This window comes from Echinops telfairi, unplaced genomic scaffold (assembly GCF_000313985.2).
Source record: "Echinops telfairi isolate 266 unplaced genomic scaffold, ASM31398v2 ScPeMD7_7469;HRSCAF=8507_1, whole genome shotgun sequence".
Lineage (NCBI taxonomy): Eukaryota > Metazoa > Chordata > Mammalia > Afrosoricida > Tenrecidae > Echinops > Echinops telfairi.
Window position 1 is genome coordinate 17,075,872 of NW_022111373.1, and position 17,715 is coordinate 17,093,586.

At 46.4% G+C, this 17,715-nt stretch overlaps 1 protein-coding gene across 4 annotated transcripts in view; it reads left to right on the forward strand.

Moving 5' to 3' along the window:
- ZNF608 (zinc finger protein 608) overlaps positions 1-17,715 on the forward strand; it is a 120,413-nt gene that overhangs the window by 41,908 nt on the left and 60,790 nt on the right. For all 4 annotated transcript variants that reach the window (XM_045285078.1, XM_045285079.1, XM_045285077.1 and 1 more), the window contains one exon: positions 10,859-11,114. In XM_045285078.1, coding sequence (XP_045141013.1) covers positions 10,859-11,114 — 256 coding nt within the window. The remainder of the gene's footprint in view (positions 1-10,858; positions 11,115-17,715) is intronic.

The following is a 17,715-nucleotide window of genomic DNA, read 5'->3' on the forward strand; positions in this document are numbered from 1 at the left end:
GAAGGCCTTCCTCGTGTTCTGCTGCCTCACAGCACTGTAATGGCTTGCTGACTTCTTCCTCCACTCTTGCTATTACCCCACCGCCACCCCAGTCTATTCTCGCCACGACTCCCCGTGTTCTTTTTACCACATGAGAATCTGATCCAGTCCCCTACATAAAACTCCTCAGGGCGCTCTTGCAACTTCATAAGACCTCAAATTCTTCGTCCAAGACTGAGTTCTTTGTTAAGCCTCATTTCTCCCTGACCCCAAACTTTTGAGCTCCTTAACAAAGTTATGCCATCCAGAACCACTCAGCTCTGCCTGCAACGCCCATCCCTTTCTGAATACGGCCCGCCCCACCCCCTACACTCCCATAATGCCCTGGGTCTAACTGACTCTATCCAGCCCAGGCCACAGGACACATATGCTTCAGCAACGGTTGACCTCCCCTGCCAGCATCCAGGCTCCATTAGGGGCATAACTAGAAGCACCTAGTAGGCACCTGGTGAACATTTCCTGTCCGAAGGAATGACTTCCTCAACAGTGAGGTGGCTTTCTTTAGCAGCAAGCCTTATGGAGGGGAGGGGGGCGGGGAGGGAGGGTTTGGGATTAATTCATGTTCCCCTGCCACACAAACTAGGCCTTTATACCCATCCTTGTTGAGGGGTTAGAATAATTCTCAACCACGTGCCTTTTCGCCTCTCTCTAAGCATTTTGTGTACTTTTATGCTAAAGTGGGTTGGCTTAGCACAGTGGTTCTCAACCTTCATAATCCCACGACCCTTTAATACCTCATGCTGTGGTGACCCCCAAACATACACTTACTTTGTTGCTACTTCATAACTGTCATTTTGCTACTGTTATGAATCAGGCGACCCCTGTGAAACGGGATCGCCACTCACAGGTTGAGAATCACTGGCTTAGCATCTTTTTATATTCATTTTCTACCCCAACTCCCTGCCCCAAAGTAGACATGGTCTTGTTAAAACCTCAAGCAGCATAGAAGGATTTAGAATGAGACATATCCCTTTCTCTGTATGTTCTTACATGGATAAAGTTTCTGGAAGGAGGCACAGGAAACTGTTAGATGGAAGGATCTCTCTGGAGGATGACCCATTGGCTTTTGAAATCTGTTCTGTTCACAGTTGGACATACAGAATTTTGTACCTGCTAACAGCTCTTTTGTGTGTGGCTCTGCTTGAGGGAACTTTTACAAGTTTGAGTTAAGGCACAGAACTTCGTAGCGGACATAGCAAAACCTGGACCAATCAGTGTATGTTCTTTTACTCTCTTCTGACTCTAGAGATAACTGTTAAGACTTTGGTTTTTATAAATTAGATGAACAAACAAACTCTCCCTACCTTTCAGCAGCGCTGTAATAAAAGAGTGAAATGTGAGCCCTTTAAAGTCCTTGTGCAAATAGATATATAGTTGACGATAGGAACTATACATTTTCCTGTCTTTAACACGCTATTTCACATCTATGATACAGTGCATTACTGAGCCGTGTGGTGACTCAATATGAAAATAAAATGCCAGCAACCAATTTCCTGAATTGGTCAATACTTTCAATAGGAATTTGGAAGAAATTAGGGACAAGAGGGGCATGTTAAAGTCTCAGATATATAATGACTTTTTGTGAAAACGATTTAGGTTTTGCAGAGAGGGAGGAGAGTGGTTAGTGGTTCTGAGATGGTACCCCGGGCGGGGAATAAGAAATGCATGCTTCTGGGAGTTTAGGAGCTCTTATGTAAGCACTGGACTGCTTATCACAAGGTTGCCAGTTCAGACTCATCAGCAGCTCTTGGAGAGAAAGATGAGGCTATCTCAATTATCCTAGATTGGATCCTAGGAGTCAGAATCAACTTGATGACAGTTGTTTTTTGGGGGTGGGTGGGTGGATTGCAGGGGTGGGTGGTTTCGGGAGAGAGCTTTTTCCCCCTTGCCACACAGTGTGACTCTTTCAAATGTCTTTTCGTTCTTTCAGATCCAGGCATTTCCTTATTTCATGTGTGAGAGCCAGCATGTATTGTGTTAATTCAACTGTCTGCCTGTATATGGCTGCAAGTGAGGCTTCTGATGTAAGGTGGCGGACAGGTGCTCCTGAGGGCACTGGCAGTCAAGGACTGGCTTTCTTTCCTCGTAGTCCCTCTTCTCCCTTCTGCCGTCTGTTAGAGTTAGGGTGAGAGGGCTTCCGCAGTTCCTTTTCCCCACAAGGAAAACCTAGGGGTCTTTCAAAAATAGGCAGTATATTCATGGTCAGTATCTGACAAGCACAGATGAGTTTTGATGTCAAACCAAATTCTCCCCAGTGGACCCTCAGTAGGGTCCCCTAGCAAAGGGGGCACTCTCTCTCTCTCTCTCTCTCTCTCTCTCTTATGGTAGTTTTGAGCTCATTCACATAGCAACAATGGGCTCGAGCATCCGAATCTTACAAACCCAGAGTTAGTACACAGTGAACGTTAAAGTCTCCCTCTCCTAAGGTTGTTGGGGGAAAGGTTTCATGGAGAGGAAGCAGATTTGTGTAGACCTTTGGAGGAATTCAGCTTTGCGCCAAGCAAAGGGACTCGTGCGAAAGACGAATCCAAGAAGACAGGCTTTTAAAATGCCTTTGTCATTGTCTCCTTTCTGTGTGGCTTATTCTTGTTTGGAGAGTCTGCGGAATTGGCAGGATGAGAGGAAGGCAGCGGACACTTACGGGCAAGATAGGAAAACACTGATCATTTACTGCTCCTATTTAAAGCGCACCCAGCTTTTTGAGCTGTGAAGGCTGTCAGCAGCACTTTCAAAACAGCTCAAGTACCTAGTGGTTCAGCAGCAGGGCAAGCTCCCCACCCCCCACATAGATGAAGCCACTAAGTGTGTGACAAAGGGATGCAGTCTGGTGAGGAGGCTCCTCCAGGCCAGAGTCCTCATGCCCCTTTTCCACCTCCACCAGGGTCACTTTGCTGCGGGACCCAATTGAGGGTCCACTAGGGGAGAATTTGGTTTGGCATCGAAACAGACACACTTTCAAGGCTCTGAGGAAAATGGTTTAATTCTTTGCATACTGAATACCTTCTGTTTTGCTGGAGAGTGAGGGTAAAAATAGTCAGTGTTGCCTGAAGTGTGTGCTTTGTGCCTCTCCTCAGAGTCTTCCAGAGCACCGACCTCATCTGTCCCCACAAAGTTCCATGGATACTGGATTGGTTGGCATTCTGTGATTGTAATGATTGTACCAGGGGCTGGGATCCCAGCCTGGGGTGAGAGAGCAGGTGTCGTGTCTGTGCTGGCTTTTGGTTCAAGTGCCCTGGTCCATACCCAGACCGAGATCTACCAGGCTGCCCTGGGCCGTTTTTTTAATCTAGGGCAGCACGCAGTCTTCATAACGGGGTTGAGAACGTGGAATTGGTGTTATACTCCCCAGTGGGCAGAGTGGTAGCTCTGATGGGAGCTGGATGATTTAAAACAATAGCAACGACAAAAAACAACCGAGCCTTGGATTCTGTTTAAAAGGTTTCTAAAGGGAATATGTATCTGCTTGTGGGTAACTGAGCTGCCCTATTCCCAACAGTGTGCAGGGGCGCATGAGAGAGAGAGCGCACGGAGAGCAAAAGTGCTCTGCACAAGCTCTTTTGCGTTCTCTGTGCTAAGTAGTAGTGGCTGCTGCTTCTATTTTTTTCCGGGACTGGGCTTTGAAATTAGACTTGGCCTTGCATTTCAGCTCCTTGGAGAAGGTGCCATCCTCAGAGACCTCCCACTTCTACCCTGGTAAAATGATGCTTTGAGCGTGAAAGGAGATGGAATAAATATGGTGCCTGGTACCCAGCAGCAGATCCTTCAGTAAGAATTTGCCTGTGCTCATTCCTCAGCAGGCTGTGAAATATATATATATGTGTGTGTGTGTGTGTGTGTGTGTGTATAAAATTGAGATCACAGTTCTGAAAGGGAACCTCAACCACATCTAGGAGGGAGCGTTAAAGGGATGACCAAAGTACAGTTGTTCAGAATTGCCCGTCACAGTTGGAATTTCACCCTTGGCAATTAATTTTGGAGAAAAGATCGGTGCTCAGGGAAGCAGTTTTTTAAGCTCCCCTGGCTTCACTAATGAAGCTGTATAATGCCAAGGTTGAAAATGCTAAGAGACTTGCAGGGGCCGTGGTCACCTTTAAAGAGCTGTGATTTCCCCTACACCGGAGTGCAGTCTCTGTCTAATGCTTTTTAAATTAAAGAGGTGACCATGGGCAATCTCATAAAACAGTCAAAGACCAGGATACAGAGAGAACGTGAGCCTTACGGAGTCGTGCCCCAGCGTGCTCATAGAATGTAAAAATATTGACTTTGAGCAAAATAAAACACCATCCCCATTTAGATGCTTGGTGATCAGTGAAGCCTAGGATTGAGGGGGTTAATAGCAGGACCAGAGTGGACACTTGAGGCACACTCCCCAGTCAGCGTTTAGACGTGATGGAAGCTGTTCATGGGGACCGCTTACTTGTCTTCAGCACGGGGCTTGCCCCGTCCCCCTGTTTCACGTGGCAGAGCCACCTGAATGGTTCTTTGTTGGCTCCAGGCGGGGCAGCGGTCTCCATGGAGTGCCCACCCCACCAGCCCTGCCCTAGTGAGGCTTCCCCATTTGCCTTCAGTTTCCTGCAAACCATCATCAGGCTCCACTGTCGGGCGCTTGGGTGGCGAAAGCTGCCACAAACAGCACTCCAGCTTGGGAGCCTTGCTTGCTACTCAGCACTCAGGAAGCCCTTGAACTAAGGTGAACAGAAAATATTGCCAGAGTCTCTGCGGATTCTTGTTTTTTTTCTCTGCGGATTCTTTTTACCCCCTTCTCCCTCCAGCCCTCTGATGACACCCACTAAGTGCCACTATCTGTGTCAATAACCGTTTCTTTCCCATCTCCCTCCACCCTCCCCCTGTCTCTGGCTCTCTCACTCCTCTGCGTTCTCCTGTGATAAATAGCCAGGCCAGTGCTCAGCGTGCACCAACACCTGGGAATAATCATGCAAAAATAACAGTGAGAGACTGCCGCGCGTCTGTTCGTGACATTAACTTTCCTCGCTTTGACAGGCTGCCACCACCAGCTGTTAGACTTATGGGCCGTTTTTTTCCCTTCCCTCCCCCTTTCCGCTGCAGACGGCGATGCTCCTGCTTTCCTCGCTGGGCTGCAATAGGTCACGTCAGTGTCCCATCAAGATGATAGGAAAGAGCTTCTGACAAAGGAACATTGCTTAGCCCGTCAGTTTTCTGTTCTTTCATTCTCCTTAGTAATATTAGTAGGCTGGTTGCCCCCTGCCCCCTATTGTAAGCAGAGCATACCTCTTTAGAACAGTATTAGGGTTTGTGGCCCCCCCTCACCCCCACCCCATTCATAATTGCCTTTGAATGTAGCCTAGCCTAGCCTTTATCCATACAGGACCAAACCATCTAGCTATCTCTTTTTAGTGTAGGTCTCCAATGTGTTGCTAACAACGGGCATAATACCGACAGTTGCAGTAGTCATTATTTATTGTCCCTCCGTGCCAGGCCCCATGAGCTCACCTAGGCACCGTGTTACCAGGTGTTGTTTCCATCGTCCAGATAGAGGCACCGAGTCCACGGGGAGCCAGCTGGAGTTTGGGGGAGAACTGGGGCTCCTTCCCAGTTCTGCCTTCCGGGATGGGCCGCACCCTTTTATTCTTTTCACTTCACGGAGCCAGCTGCCGGGAGGATGCTGTCGTCGCCGTTGTCTGTGGGCATGTGATGCGTGGCTCTGGGAGGGCTAGGCGCCGGCTGGTTTCTCAAGCCCACTGAGGCCCAGCCTGGTTACGGGGTGTCTGTGTGAAGGCAGGTAGCCTGGGAGGAGGGGCATGTAGGGGTGCGGAGCTCTGCAAGGAGGGCGCAATGAAACATGCATGGGAAGAGCTGGTGCCGCAGTGCTAGACGGGCGGGCAGGGTGCGGTGAGACTCGGACAGATGTCAGCGAATGAAAGAAGCGGTGTTCCCCCAGGCTCAGCTTCTGAGGGCTAAGCCCCTTCTCTTACATTTTTAACACACTTAAACTGCACTTAACCATGCGTTTGGAGGGGATTATAGATTTAGGCTAAATATGGTAAAATAGAAAAAGGAGCTTTGTCAGGTACCGTGTAGGGTTAGGGAGCTATAGTATCAGACTGGAGACTGTATTTATTTTTTTTCAAGTCAGCGTTTACGGAGAGCTAAGCATTGTGCTGAGCATTTCCTATGCATGAATTGTCTCTTAGCAACCCTCTGCGGGTAATTATTTATTATTAATAGTCTTCCCAGGAAGGTTTTTCCTAATTGCCATTATTATTGTATTTTTTACCCCCAGATAGATGTTTCCAAATGGTATTCATAACCTCTCTTATGATGATGATTCCCATTACTCAGATCCAGGCACAGCGAACCTTAGAGAGGCCTTGTAGCTTGTGTCCCGCGGGCCGGGTCAGAATTCGAACTGCTGCCTACTGGCGGGTCCTGGTGGGAGCCCACCCTCTGCCTTCATGAGCTCCATTGTTTGAAGAAATTATGATTTAACGTATACAGATCAGTGGCCCGGGAAATCAGAGTATGGTACGGCTTATCTTTTGCGTATAGCCAATAGAACTATTGAAAAGCCTTGGAAAACCTTGCATATGGTATGTGTGGATGGTTTTGTGTTAGACACCACAGCATGCACTGGAAAACAGAAATTTTTGGGGGAGGCTTGGGGAAGCATCTCCCATTGGGGTGTCACCTGGCAGAAAGAATGGGCCACCCTTTTCTGTCTCTCAGTGTTGACTCCCTTCCTGTTCATTTTCTGCTAATAGGATGCGACTCTTTTATGTTCACCTGGGCTGCCACTGGACAGCTTATTGCTCTTGCAGAAAACTAGCCCTCAGTTTTCTTTAGTGTGAGTAGGTCAGGCTTGGGGGACTTCTAGATAAAACATGTTGCAGTTGCCCCCCGGAAAAGCAGGTGGCTTGAACTTAATAGCCGTCTAGGCTGGGCGAGTCCCTGCCAGGCTGAAGCGGGAGGGCGGCGGCTGCTCAGTGCTGGCAGTTGGCGCCACAAGGAGTGTGGGCCCAGCGTGTAGCACACGCCGCGTTTATTATTCCAAGAGATAATAGCAATTCAAATACTTTGTTCATTTTTAAAAGATGATGGTCCAAAGCATTGCTGTGTTTTAAAAGGGCGCTTTAAAAAGAAACCCTCCCCCCCTTTCCTCTTCTGACTCTGTGGAAGAAGGGGATGCAGGAGACAATGGGTAGGTGGGCTTTGAACTTGAGCTCCTCCCCTAAATCCTGAAACCCCTTTGCAAGGGAGGGCTCCCCTTTACTCTGCTCACTCGCAGAGGCGGTTGGTAGTGCTGATCTAGGTGCCAGTGGGAATGGCGAGGCCGCGTTCTCATGAGGGAAGCTAGGGCAATGGAAAGGCTAAGAGAGACATTCATTTGTGTAAGTCAAAGAGTTGAACCTGGAAAGCCCATATAAACCTGTCAAGCTTCAGAGCCTTTGTCTTTTTTCTCAGTGCAGGTCTGTGCAGCGAAGTTGATTATTGTTATTGGTTTTTTAGGTCAGACTTTCTGAATCTAGCCTTCCCACTTTAAAATTTGTGAGAACACGGCTCCCAAGTTCCCACTGAAGATCTGATAAATATCATAACTAAATATCATTATTGGATTTGGATTGTGGTCATAGAAATAAATTTAGCTGACATATCTACAAGCCCCAGGCACCATGCCCCTCCTCAAGCCATCAAGACCCAATGCACAACAGAAGAAACATATGAGTGTGTGTGTGTGTGTGTCTACGTGGGTAAGTCAGAAAGTATCGACACTGGCATTCCAGTTCATATATGCACACATTTATTTGAATCAAAGCATATTTGAACATGTCTGTGTGATCAGTGATTGGTTGCAGGCAAGTCAAGTATGCTAAGCAAAACGTTTACTGTAGTCTTATCTCTTAGTCTTCAAAGAAAAGTGTGATAGGGGAGCCTGCTGTGCCAAATTCAAGGCAAAGAGAAAGGTCAGCTCAAAGGCATACATCTTGATGGATAACCTTGAGGGACAAAAAGCAATCATGGGAGCTTATCAGGAAGACATTCTGAGAAAATGGGAGGGCACCTTGGTGAGAAAAAGGGTCAGGGCAGGTGCATCAAGGAATTTCCTTCCACCCTAACAATGTCCTGTTCATTCTTGGGAGGGTAGCAAGAATCAGCCTATGGGAATTTCTCTGGGACATTAAAGCCCATCCACCCTATAATCTTGCCCCTTAAGACTTCTGTTTGTTTCCCAAACTCAAAGAACCTTTCCATGGAACATGAGTTGAGTCCCTTGAGGATGTCCAAACTGCCCTTTTGCTGCAGTGTAAATTTCAGAGTTCAGAATGGCCCAGGGAAGGTGTTAGAGAGATGGAAACACTGTTTTTAGAAATGTGGAAACCTAGGTAGAGGATATGCCAAGAAGCAATAGCTTCATGCTTTGATACTTTGTTTAACACGGGTTTCTGTGATTTTGTTGTAGTATTTTTTTGACTTACCCTCATACATGCAAGTGTCTTAATGAAGTTATGTATTAAGATGGGGATTTAGTGCAGAAAACCTATGAAGGATAGGGCTTGCCATCAATTTTATAAGATCCACGAATCCATTTCCAGTGGAAGAAAATGGACTTCGTAGACATTAACTGGCCCTCCCTAGGTTACAAGCTAAGTAGGGAAAGTTTTTTGGAGCCCTGCACTCCTGTTACCTGCCCGCCTTTGTGGCTTTCCTTGCCTTCTTGTGTCTTCATGGCAGAATTGATGCTAATCCTCTTCACCTTTTTTATTCTGTTCTACTCCTGGGTCTTGTTTATACAGTTGAAACTATCTTTGTTCTCTTGGTAGTGATATCTCTTGTTGATTTCACGACATAAAGAATATTTTCAGAGTACAGTTCCATTTGCCTGTTCAGTTTACATGAGCAACATCAAATTGTGGTTAATCTACAACTGAATCTATAGCTAAAGAAGCTATAGGTAGCTAAGTAGGCAGGCAGGGGACATCCCCCCTCCCCCTCATCCCCAGAGTGCACTAGCTGGTTTATAATTTTCCTTGTTCATAATTTTTTTATTTGGGGAAGAATCTAATCTCACACAATCGTTTAATTGTGATAAAGACTATGAAGTGGCACTGGAATTACTCTCCCTTACATTTGCTTCCCCCAGGACCCTTTTGTCCTCTTATCAGCTTCATTTTAAAATAGTAACTCTCCATGTAAACTTTGATCCACATTAAGCTGCAGGGACAGGAATGCCTAAATCTCCATATCTGGGTTTGGGGGTCTGTTAAAAGCTTTTCTTTCTTGGGCTCTGTGATCAAGGATGCAGAACAATAAAAAGCAGGGAGCCAGAGCAGTTTTAGGGCAGCTCTGAGAGCAGGAAATTAAGGGTTTGTTTTTCTTTAACATGCAGATGGGTGAAGGGCTGTTCTGTTGCATCCTGGAGCACTCAGGCAAGTGAACGTCAGTTTATCATTTCGGTGAAATGCAAACTGTAGAAATAGTTTCTACAGTCATATGAACGAGGAGCTGTCACAGATGACTGCTTCAGCTGTTTAACTAGGAGCACACTTCCCCATATGATTTCTCTTGAAATGCGTTCAAGAGAAAAAGAGGGAAAACAAAACAGCAACGAAGACTATATAATATGATGACTGTAGCCAAGTGTTTGTTGATCTCTCACAAGGCTAACCGGGAATATATAAGCAACAAGAGGAGGTGGTATCTTACCGAATGACCTCTGTGCCCTTCTTAGGCATAGAGTTTGATACTCTAACAGGTAAAACATGCGGGGCGATGCCAGGCATGTCCATACACACTATGGAGAGCAGAGGTAATCTGGCACCCTCATTCAGATGTGCTTTGCATTGATTGGGCTTTTCCACATTGATAAACGCTCCTAAGGGTCAAAATTATCCTGCAGCAGTTATTAACCGTCCTTGCAGCAGGACGAAGGAATGGATGGGTTGGTTGGTGATCTGTATATTCAGTGCCTGGGTAGCCTGAGAATCTATGATGGCCAGACGCCTACCAATTTTGAGGTATAGAAAGAATCCCTTTGCTGCTATCTTAGGCTTGCAGAAGAGATATTGCACCTCAGGTTTTGTATGTGGCTGTCATGGCTGTTCCATGGCCTTAAAAGCGCCTTGATCAAATTCATCAGCGATCTTTAAAAGCTAAATGGACCAGGCCCTTTGCATTATTGTTAGTGCTGGGCACACACATTCCCCAGACCGAAATCCTGTGTACACTTTGCAGGAGAGCATCTAATGAGGAGTTGATGCTTAATATGTTAGAAATTCCAGTTTCTGAGATTCAGTCTGTGTGATCCACTTCATGTACTTTCTTTAGTCAACAGAGTAAATTGCTCTATTTCAGTGGTAATTGAATTAACCATGTTGTATAAAGCCCCTTGGACACAATTTTAGTCCATCTCTTGCAAGATGTCTGTGGCACTTAGTAGTTTTTATTTTTATTTTTTTTTTAAAGATAATCATTGCAAGTAGAAAAATCCTTTTCGTTGTACAAAGCCTGTTTCCATATAAACCAAAGTTTGCCCTTGGTGAACGTAGAAGAGATAGCCGTTTTGATCGCCTGCTTGTAATCTAGGAAGCTAGAGCTCAAATGTGTTGATCTTGTTTGGCATGAAAACAAACAAACAAACAAACAAACAAACAAAACCCCAAACCACAAAGGTACACTTCTTACTCTACGCTCTATTTTGGCCCCATTCAAACATTGCAAAAATGTGTTGTACTTGCAAGTGGAATTTGGACTGATGATATATTCTAGAAGTGATGTGAACTGATGACGTGGAGGAGTGGCCGCAGAATGCAGCACCACTGCAGTAAGCCTGTCTGTTTTTCAGGTCGATCCCCTGTTTACAGTGCCAGCACCGCCACCACCGATTTCCAGCAGTCTCACGCCTCAGATTCTGCCCTCCTACTTTCCCCCATCTTCATCCAATATTGCAGCACCGGTTGAACAGCTTTTGGTTCGGACTCGTTCTGTGGGTGTCAATACGTGTGAAGTTGGAGTAGTGACAGAGCCAGAGTGTCTTGGGCCCTGTGAACCCGGGACCAGTGTGAATTTGGAAGGGATCGTGTGGCATGAAACAGAAGAAGGTAAATACCATTTATTTTTTATATATTTCCTCATACCCTCTTCACCCTTAATGTGTTTGTGCATACCTCTGATGGGGAGTGGTTGCGTGGTACCCAGAGAAAAGAGAAAAGTGGATGTTTGTTGCAATAAGAACTGTGTTTGCCTCCTCGTTCGTAGATGCTTTTTGATTCAGGCTGAGTCAGGGGTCTCTAAAGTGCTTCACCGCTTCACGTGCTGAGATAAAGGATGATGAGCAGCAGGGCGAAGGGCTAGTATCTCCCTTCAGAGATGTAGTGGCAACATAACACCTTCCCTGTGCTGTACCTCCATCTGCGCCTGGCAAAGTGCGAGCTAGTCATCACGTGGGAAGCAAGGTGCAAGAGCTGTGGGTCAGGATTCATTTATCGTCATTGCTGTTGGCAGTGAATCAGAGCACACGCCATGCTGATGGTAGACCCAAATCAGAGTTGGTCAGGTCTATAGCAAGGGATCATCAGATCTTTGTGGCCGGGGTCTTCACTACAGACCAAGAGTCATTGACCAAGGAGGTCAATGACTGCAGACCAAGGAGGGCATCACATTTTTTGCTTTGGGAATAGGAGAATAGGAAAAGTAAGGAAGAGGGAACACCAAGGTACAGCAGGGGCCCAGAGTAAAATGAGAATATGGAGGACCCCCCCACCTCCCTCGCCCCCCTCCCAGTTAGATTGGTCCCCAGGTTGAAGGAGATGACCATCCTTGACATCTTTGTCATGATGAGAGTGACAAGGAAGTGTCTGAGCCTTGAAGTCAGTATTAGGCTCCTCTGTGCAAAGAGAAAGAGACCATTGAGGACCGAAAACAAAAAGCTCAAGATAAATACATTGGGAAAAGGCGCTGTGGATAAAGTAGGTCAAATGGCTGGAGGGCTTTTGGAGGGAATGTGGTCGTGGAGAAAACCAGTTAAAGGATGTGAGAAATTGAGACCTGATAGAAGAGAATAGAAAATGAAGACAGAAAAGTAGGGGACAGGTGGAACTCTCTGTTGTTAGAAGGCAGAAAATAGCTCATGCTGTTTCAAAACTGGAAAAACAAAAATTCCTAGACAGATCTTCACATTCCACCTGTTTCAGTCATAAACACACATGTTTGTAGGATAGAGTTCCTAATTGCCTTTGTAAAGAACAGTCAGGTCCGTATCAAAGAGGAAGGAACCAGAGGAAGGACATGAGAGCAATCCACAGAGAGAGCCCTCTTGTTTGCTTACAGGAAGAAGTATAGTTACATGAGCATTTGGCTTGAGAATGCTTTGGTATTTGGCCTCTCTCCCTGTTCTCCTATTGGCACTTTTAATTTGGGTCTTTCAGACATTCTGGGAAGCAACTGAAATAAGACCATGAAACCACATTGGGAGGAAGAACTGGTATTTCATTCTTCCCATGGCTTGCCGGTCCAGACACCCTCCAGGGCAAGGGCCCCCCCGGTGTGGGAACAACCTCTGTGGATGGTTCCTCTCAGGGTTGGGCTTGCAGAGAGCTGGCTGGGAATTCAGGCTGGAGTCTGGTGTGAAGAGAATAGAAAAAGTGCTAAGACATTAATGAAGTCCCAGTTCACTAGTTGGCATGCACATTTGCAGGAAAAGGAAAGGGTTGGGAAAGAATAGGGTTAATTTTTAATGAACTTGAAGGTCAGCATTTTCGAGGATGTGGATAATTGACTCTGGAGAGTGAAGCGCTGCCCTCCTTGTGCTTAGCCATGTCTCAGCCCTCGTCCTGTTATTCCTTGTCCCAGTTTTATTCTTCACTTGTGGCCTTAGGCTGGGTTCCTGCAGGGTCACCTCACGGGATGGCAGATGTTGTAAAATTAGCCACAGACTCTGAGACAGCTGTAAGGCCTGGACTTTTGTTTGCTGTACTGAGAAAGGTGCATGCTTTTGACATTGAACCTTCGCCTCCAATGAAAGGTTGGCTTATGTGGGGCAGGGGTGGGGGTGGGGTTCTGAGGGTGGGGAGAGGAGTCTGTTTCAGAACTATGGCAATACGTGGGTTAATGTGGAGTGGAGGTTCTCTGGATTCCTAAGCAACTTTGAGGTATTATTATTCTTTATTGTTAGGCTGTGGGATATTTAAAGCCTCACCACAAAAGGTTCCACCCTGCTTGCGGAAAAAGTCTATCTCTAGAGTCTAGTGTACCTGTTTTTATATGCATGCGGTCACCTGTCATCTCTGGGGGGTGTTCTGTCGATTCAGGCAGCTGACCACTACCAGGAGATGGTTGGTGTCCAGGCTCCCGGGCAGAGCCACTTGGCAGCGCCAGCCTTTTTACTGCCCCGCCTTCTCCAGGGTTTGGAATGTGTGGATGTTTACTGTGGTGACCAGAAGGAGCTGGGGCTGTTAATAGAGTTATTCTTGCTGAATAGACTCAACTCCTGACCTCCAGAAGGTCTAAGAACTCATCTCAGCAAAGGGCCCGGTTATAAGATGTGTGTTTAATGTGCAACCGTTTTCGGGAGTGCTCCATTTGCAGTCCCCCCCTTCAGTACAGCGTGTGTTGAGCTTTTGTACCGATTTAAAAATTAAACCCACTTGATCATTAATTTTTTCCTTTTGTGAACCACAAAGGCGAGAAACAGAGCAAACACATTTGGAGCCAGTTGTTTGGCAGATCTGAAAGAGATGGGTCTGGGGAAAATAAGCCTCAATGGTTAGTATGAAGTTTTAACAAAGAGCTTCAGGTTGAGCACTTATAAAACTGCCAGTTGCCTTTGGCTAATGTTTGTTCTGCGAAGCTGAGTAAAATCTCTTCCGTGGTATTTGCATTTTGAAGGTATTATGTAATGGGCACTGACGAGTTTTTCTTCTTCTTTTCTTTCCTCCCACAAGGCCATGGTGTTAGGTGCCCTTGTGTGTGTGAAGGTTGTGTATGTGGTTCTTTGGTTGCTTTTTGTTTTCAACATCTTAGCGATCTTAAATGCACATATCTTTTGCCTTTGGGAGAATATTGAATATTGGTTTGATTTCCTTGGTTGGTGGTATAGAATGGCCAGACTGGATTTATTTTTTAAGGCTACAACGTAACATACAAAATATTATTAAACAAAAATAACAAAACAAACCACTTTTGAAAGCAGCACTTGCTACCACTTCTCCAAACCGTCCTTGAAGTCTTTTTCCCCTCTTCCTTTCAACATGTCATTGGGTAAAGGCTTAAAGAGCAGATCCGTTTTCCATTCTCCCATGTGTGCACCTTTTGCAGGTCCACAGTGCAATAGCACCGATTCTGCTTTCTCCCCGTGTCCCCCAGATCCCATCGGTCCTTCCTTCCCATCCCCTCCTGTGTCTGGCACTTTGTTGCTCTTCTGATCTCAAGCGGCTGCTTGTAGGCATGCCGACCTCCCTGGTGTGGTGGCTCACTTTTTAGACGTGCCTGCCGTTGGACTGAGAGTTGAGCCAGAGGACTAACATGAGTTCCAGGCTCGAAGTGAGTAAGGACCACCTTCTTCAAGGTCTCATCAATTTCTATATGACCAGTAAGCCCGGCCTTTTTGGTGATGTTGGGTTTTGTCCTACATTCTGTCTCCCACGGGATCCGCAGCCCTCTAATGTGATTTCCTTCAGACAGGTTGGTAGCAGCTGGGCAACGTCTAGTTCTTCGGGTTTCAGTTTCGTGAAGGCCGAGAGTTAGGAGTCCGTTTAGCCCTGTGGACTGATTGTTGCCATTATCTTTGCGTTTCCTCCTCTCCTTGTTCTGGAGAGAGGCCAATAGCTGCATCTCACAAGCTTGTAGGCCTCTCGTCAGTGCTCCCAGAGTGGAAAAGGGAGCGTTTTCTTTGATGGCTGCTCTGTGCCAGCTGACCTTGCCATTAGAGTCTTGAGCCCCCAGGCCCAGTGACTCACTCTCATAAGGTTTTGCTTATGGTTAAGATGTTTTCAGAACTTTGTCCCCTGTACACGCCACTGTATTCCTGGGTGTATTTGCAGCATGCGTAAATACATATGTAGGAATACTGTCTGTCAAACATGTATTTGTGGAAGTGGTCCCAGCAGACTTCCCCCGACCTGGCTAGCTTGCATGTCTATCTGTGTTTACATGCAGATGATGGTTCTGTTACTGTAAGACTGTATGTGTAACAGCGTGTACCCCTTATCACAGGGTGATCCTCCCTGGAAGACTAGCACATAATAGTTTCTTGGGCTTCAATTTCTCACCAGAGAATGACCCTTTTCGTCTCACCTCCATTCCCCTTGGTGTCTTAGCACCAGTACACAAAGTCCTGGTTGCCTGAGAACCAAGCTAAGCTGAGAAATAAAGTGTTCTGAGCGCAATTCCCTCTGGAAAATATTAGTGAGTTCCAGTTCATGCTTCATAAAAGAGAAAAACGATTACTACATTTGCTGTTTGATGAGTCCACTCTGATCTCCCTGTCTTGAGGTGGACACGGACAGTTCCTGGGATACGAACGGTTACAGCTGTCTGAACATCCCACATTCAACTCCCACCCGGCTTTCCTGTTATGTAAATTTGCCCTCGGTTTGAAAGGATTGATTGAACCAGCCCCTACTGACAAATTCCTCATCACTGGTCGCCTTTATCTGCTACATATGCAGCTTTTAAATCATTGGTCAGGTGTTGAGCCTCTCCTGGTCCTAACCGAAAGGCGTCCATAGGAAGCGCATGCACCTGTTCCGGCTCATTTACCAAGACACTCTTGGAAACCACCTCATTTGTAACCCGGGGACTGCCGATGCTTGGGAGCAGTGATGTACACAATTACTTACAGATGTTGGTAAAGAATTTCCTTAGCATTTCATTCCTCACATTTGGAACACATATGCCTAACTGTAGTTGTTTGAAACGTTTCTCCTTTGGGGTAGGGAGGGGAAAAGAGAAGAAAAAGAAAAGCCTTGGTGTACACAGCCATGTGTAAACACAAATGTGTTGAACTTGGCCTTTTAGCTTTTGTGTGGATGGATATTCAGTTTGGTTTTCATTGAACCGTGTGTGTGTGTGTGTGTGTGTGTGTGTGTGTTGCCTCTCCCCAGAAGGAGAACATTCTAGGTTTAGCTGTGTCCTTCATTCAGTCGTATTACCACCTTCATTCATCACAGCTCAGCCACTTTGCCATTCTCCATTCCCCCAGTGCTCCAAAGCTACTAAAGAAAACTTGAGAAAGACAAGTGGAATTTGCTAATGATGATGCCATTTAGATTAGATTTAAATGCCCGGACCGTGATTCTTAACCCTGGCTGTGCCTTTGAATCATGCGGGCAATTAAAAAAAAATCTACTGGTGCCCAGGCACCGCCCCCAGACATTTAATTGGTCTGGTTGGCAATCAGCCGGGTTTGGCAACCTGGCCGGGGTGTATTTTTAGAGCTCCCCAAGTGACTGCACTGTGCAACCACTGTTGAGAACTGTGTCTCGGGGGCAACGGCAGCGATCCCAGCCCTTTGCCAGTCCCTTGACCTTTGCCTTTGAAGAAAGTCACCTGTCTGATGGTCTCATGTTTTCAGGTGTAGCGTGCGTGAGAAGCGCCTGCCTTGCTGCCCTCACAGGGTCAGCAGTGTCTGTCAAGGGCTGCAGCGTGGCTGGTGAGCTTGGTTGGCACATCTCTGCGCTCATGAGGAAAAGGCGCCAGCTCTAACCCTCCCCGTGAACACACAGGATTTGAGGGGGGCTTTTGGAGCAGCTGATGGGCACTTGGTCCCACCCTTCCTCGCGTATCCCAGTAGGGGACCTCATTTTAGGTTTTGCAAGTGGGCCGGACACATAATTTTAGTTCTATGTGGCCTTCACTCACTAACTTGAAACTAGCCCAGAAATTTGGAAGTATTTAGGAAAAATAACAATGTAAGGAGTAGAAGATAAAGCCCACTGCTGTTGAATTGATTCTGACTCGTCAGGACCCTGTAGGACCCTGTAGGCTACCGCCCTGTGGGTTTTCCAAAGCTGTAAATCTTTAAGAAAGCCGGCTACCACCTCTTTTTCTCTGTTGGGTTCAAATCATGGACCTCTGTGCTTACCCAGTGAGTACTTTAACCACTGCGCCACCAGGGCTGCTCTTAGCGCACAGAGAATGGTGCTCCGTAACCCATCTAGAGTATTCAGAGCAGACAGTGCAATACAAAGACCAACCTGTGAGCACGACTGCACCAGGCGCAACAGAGGAAACCCACTTGTTTGCGTGTTGCCCAGTAACCGATGTTCCATGTTTTCTGAGAAAAGAAAGGTGATCTTGGGCACTAATGTTTTTTGTTTTTTTTTAAAATTTTTTAAAAATCATTTTACTGAGGGTTCATACAACTCATCACAATTTGTACATACATCCATTGTCTCTAGCACATTTTTACATATGTTGCCATCATCGCTTTCAAAGCATTTTCTTTCTACTTGAGCCCTTGGTATCAACTCCTCATTTTCCCCCTCTCCCTCCCCATGAACCCTTGATAATTTATAAATTATTATTTTTTCATGTCTTGCACTGTCCGACGTCTCCCTTTACCTCCTTATCTGTTGTCATCCTCCTGGGAGGGGGTTATAGGTAGGTCATTGTGATCAGTTCCCCCTTTCTCCCCTCACCTTCACCTTCCTCTTCCCCTCCTGGTGTGGCTACTCTCAATATTGGTCCTGAGGAGTTTATCTG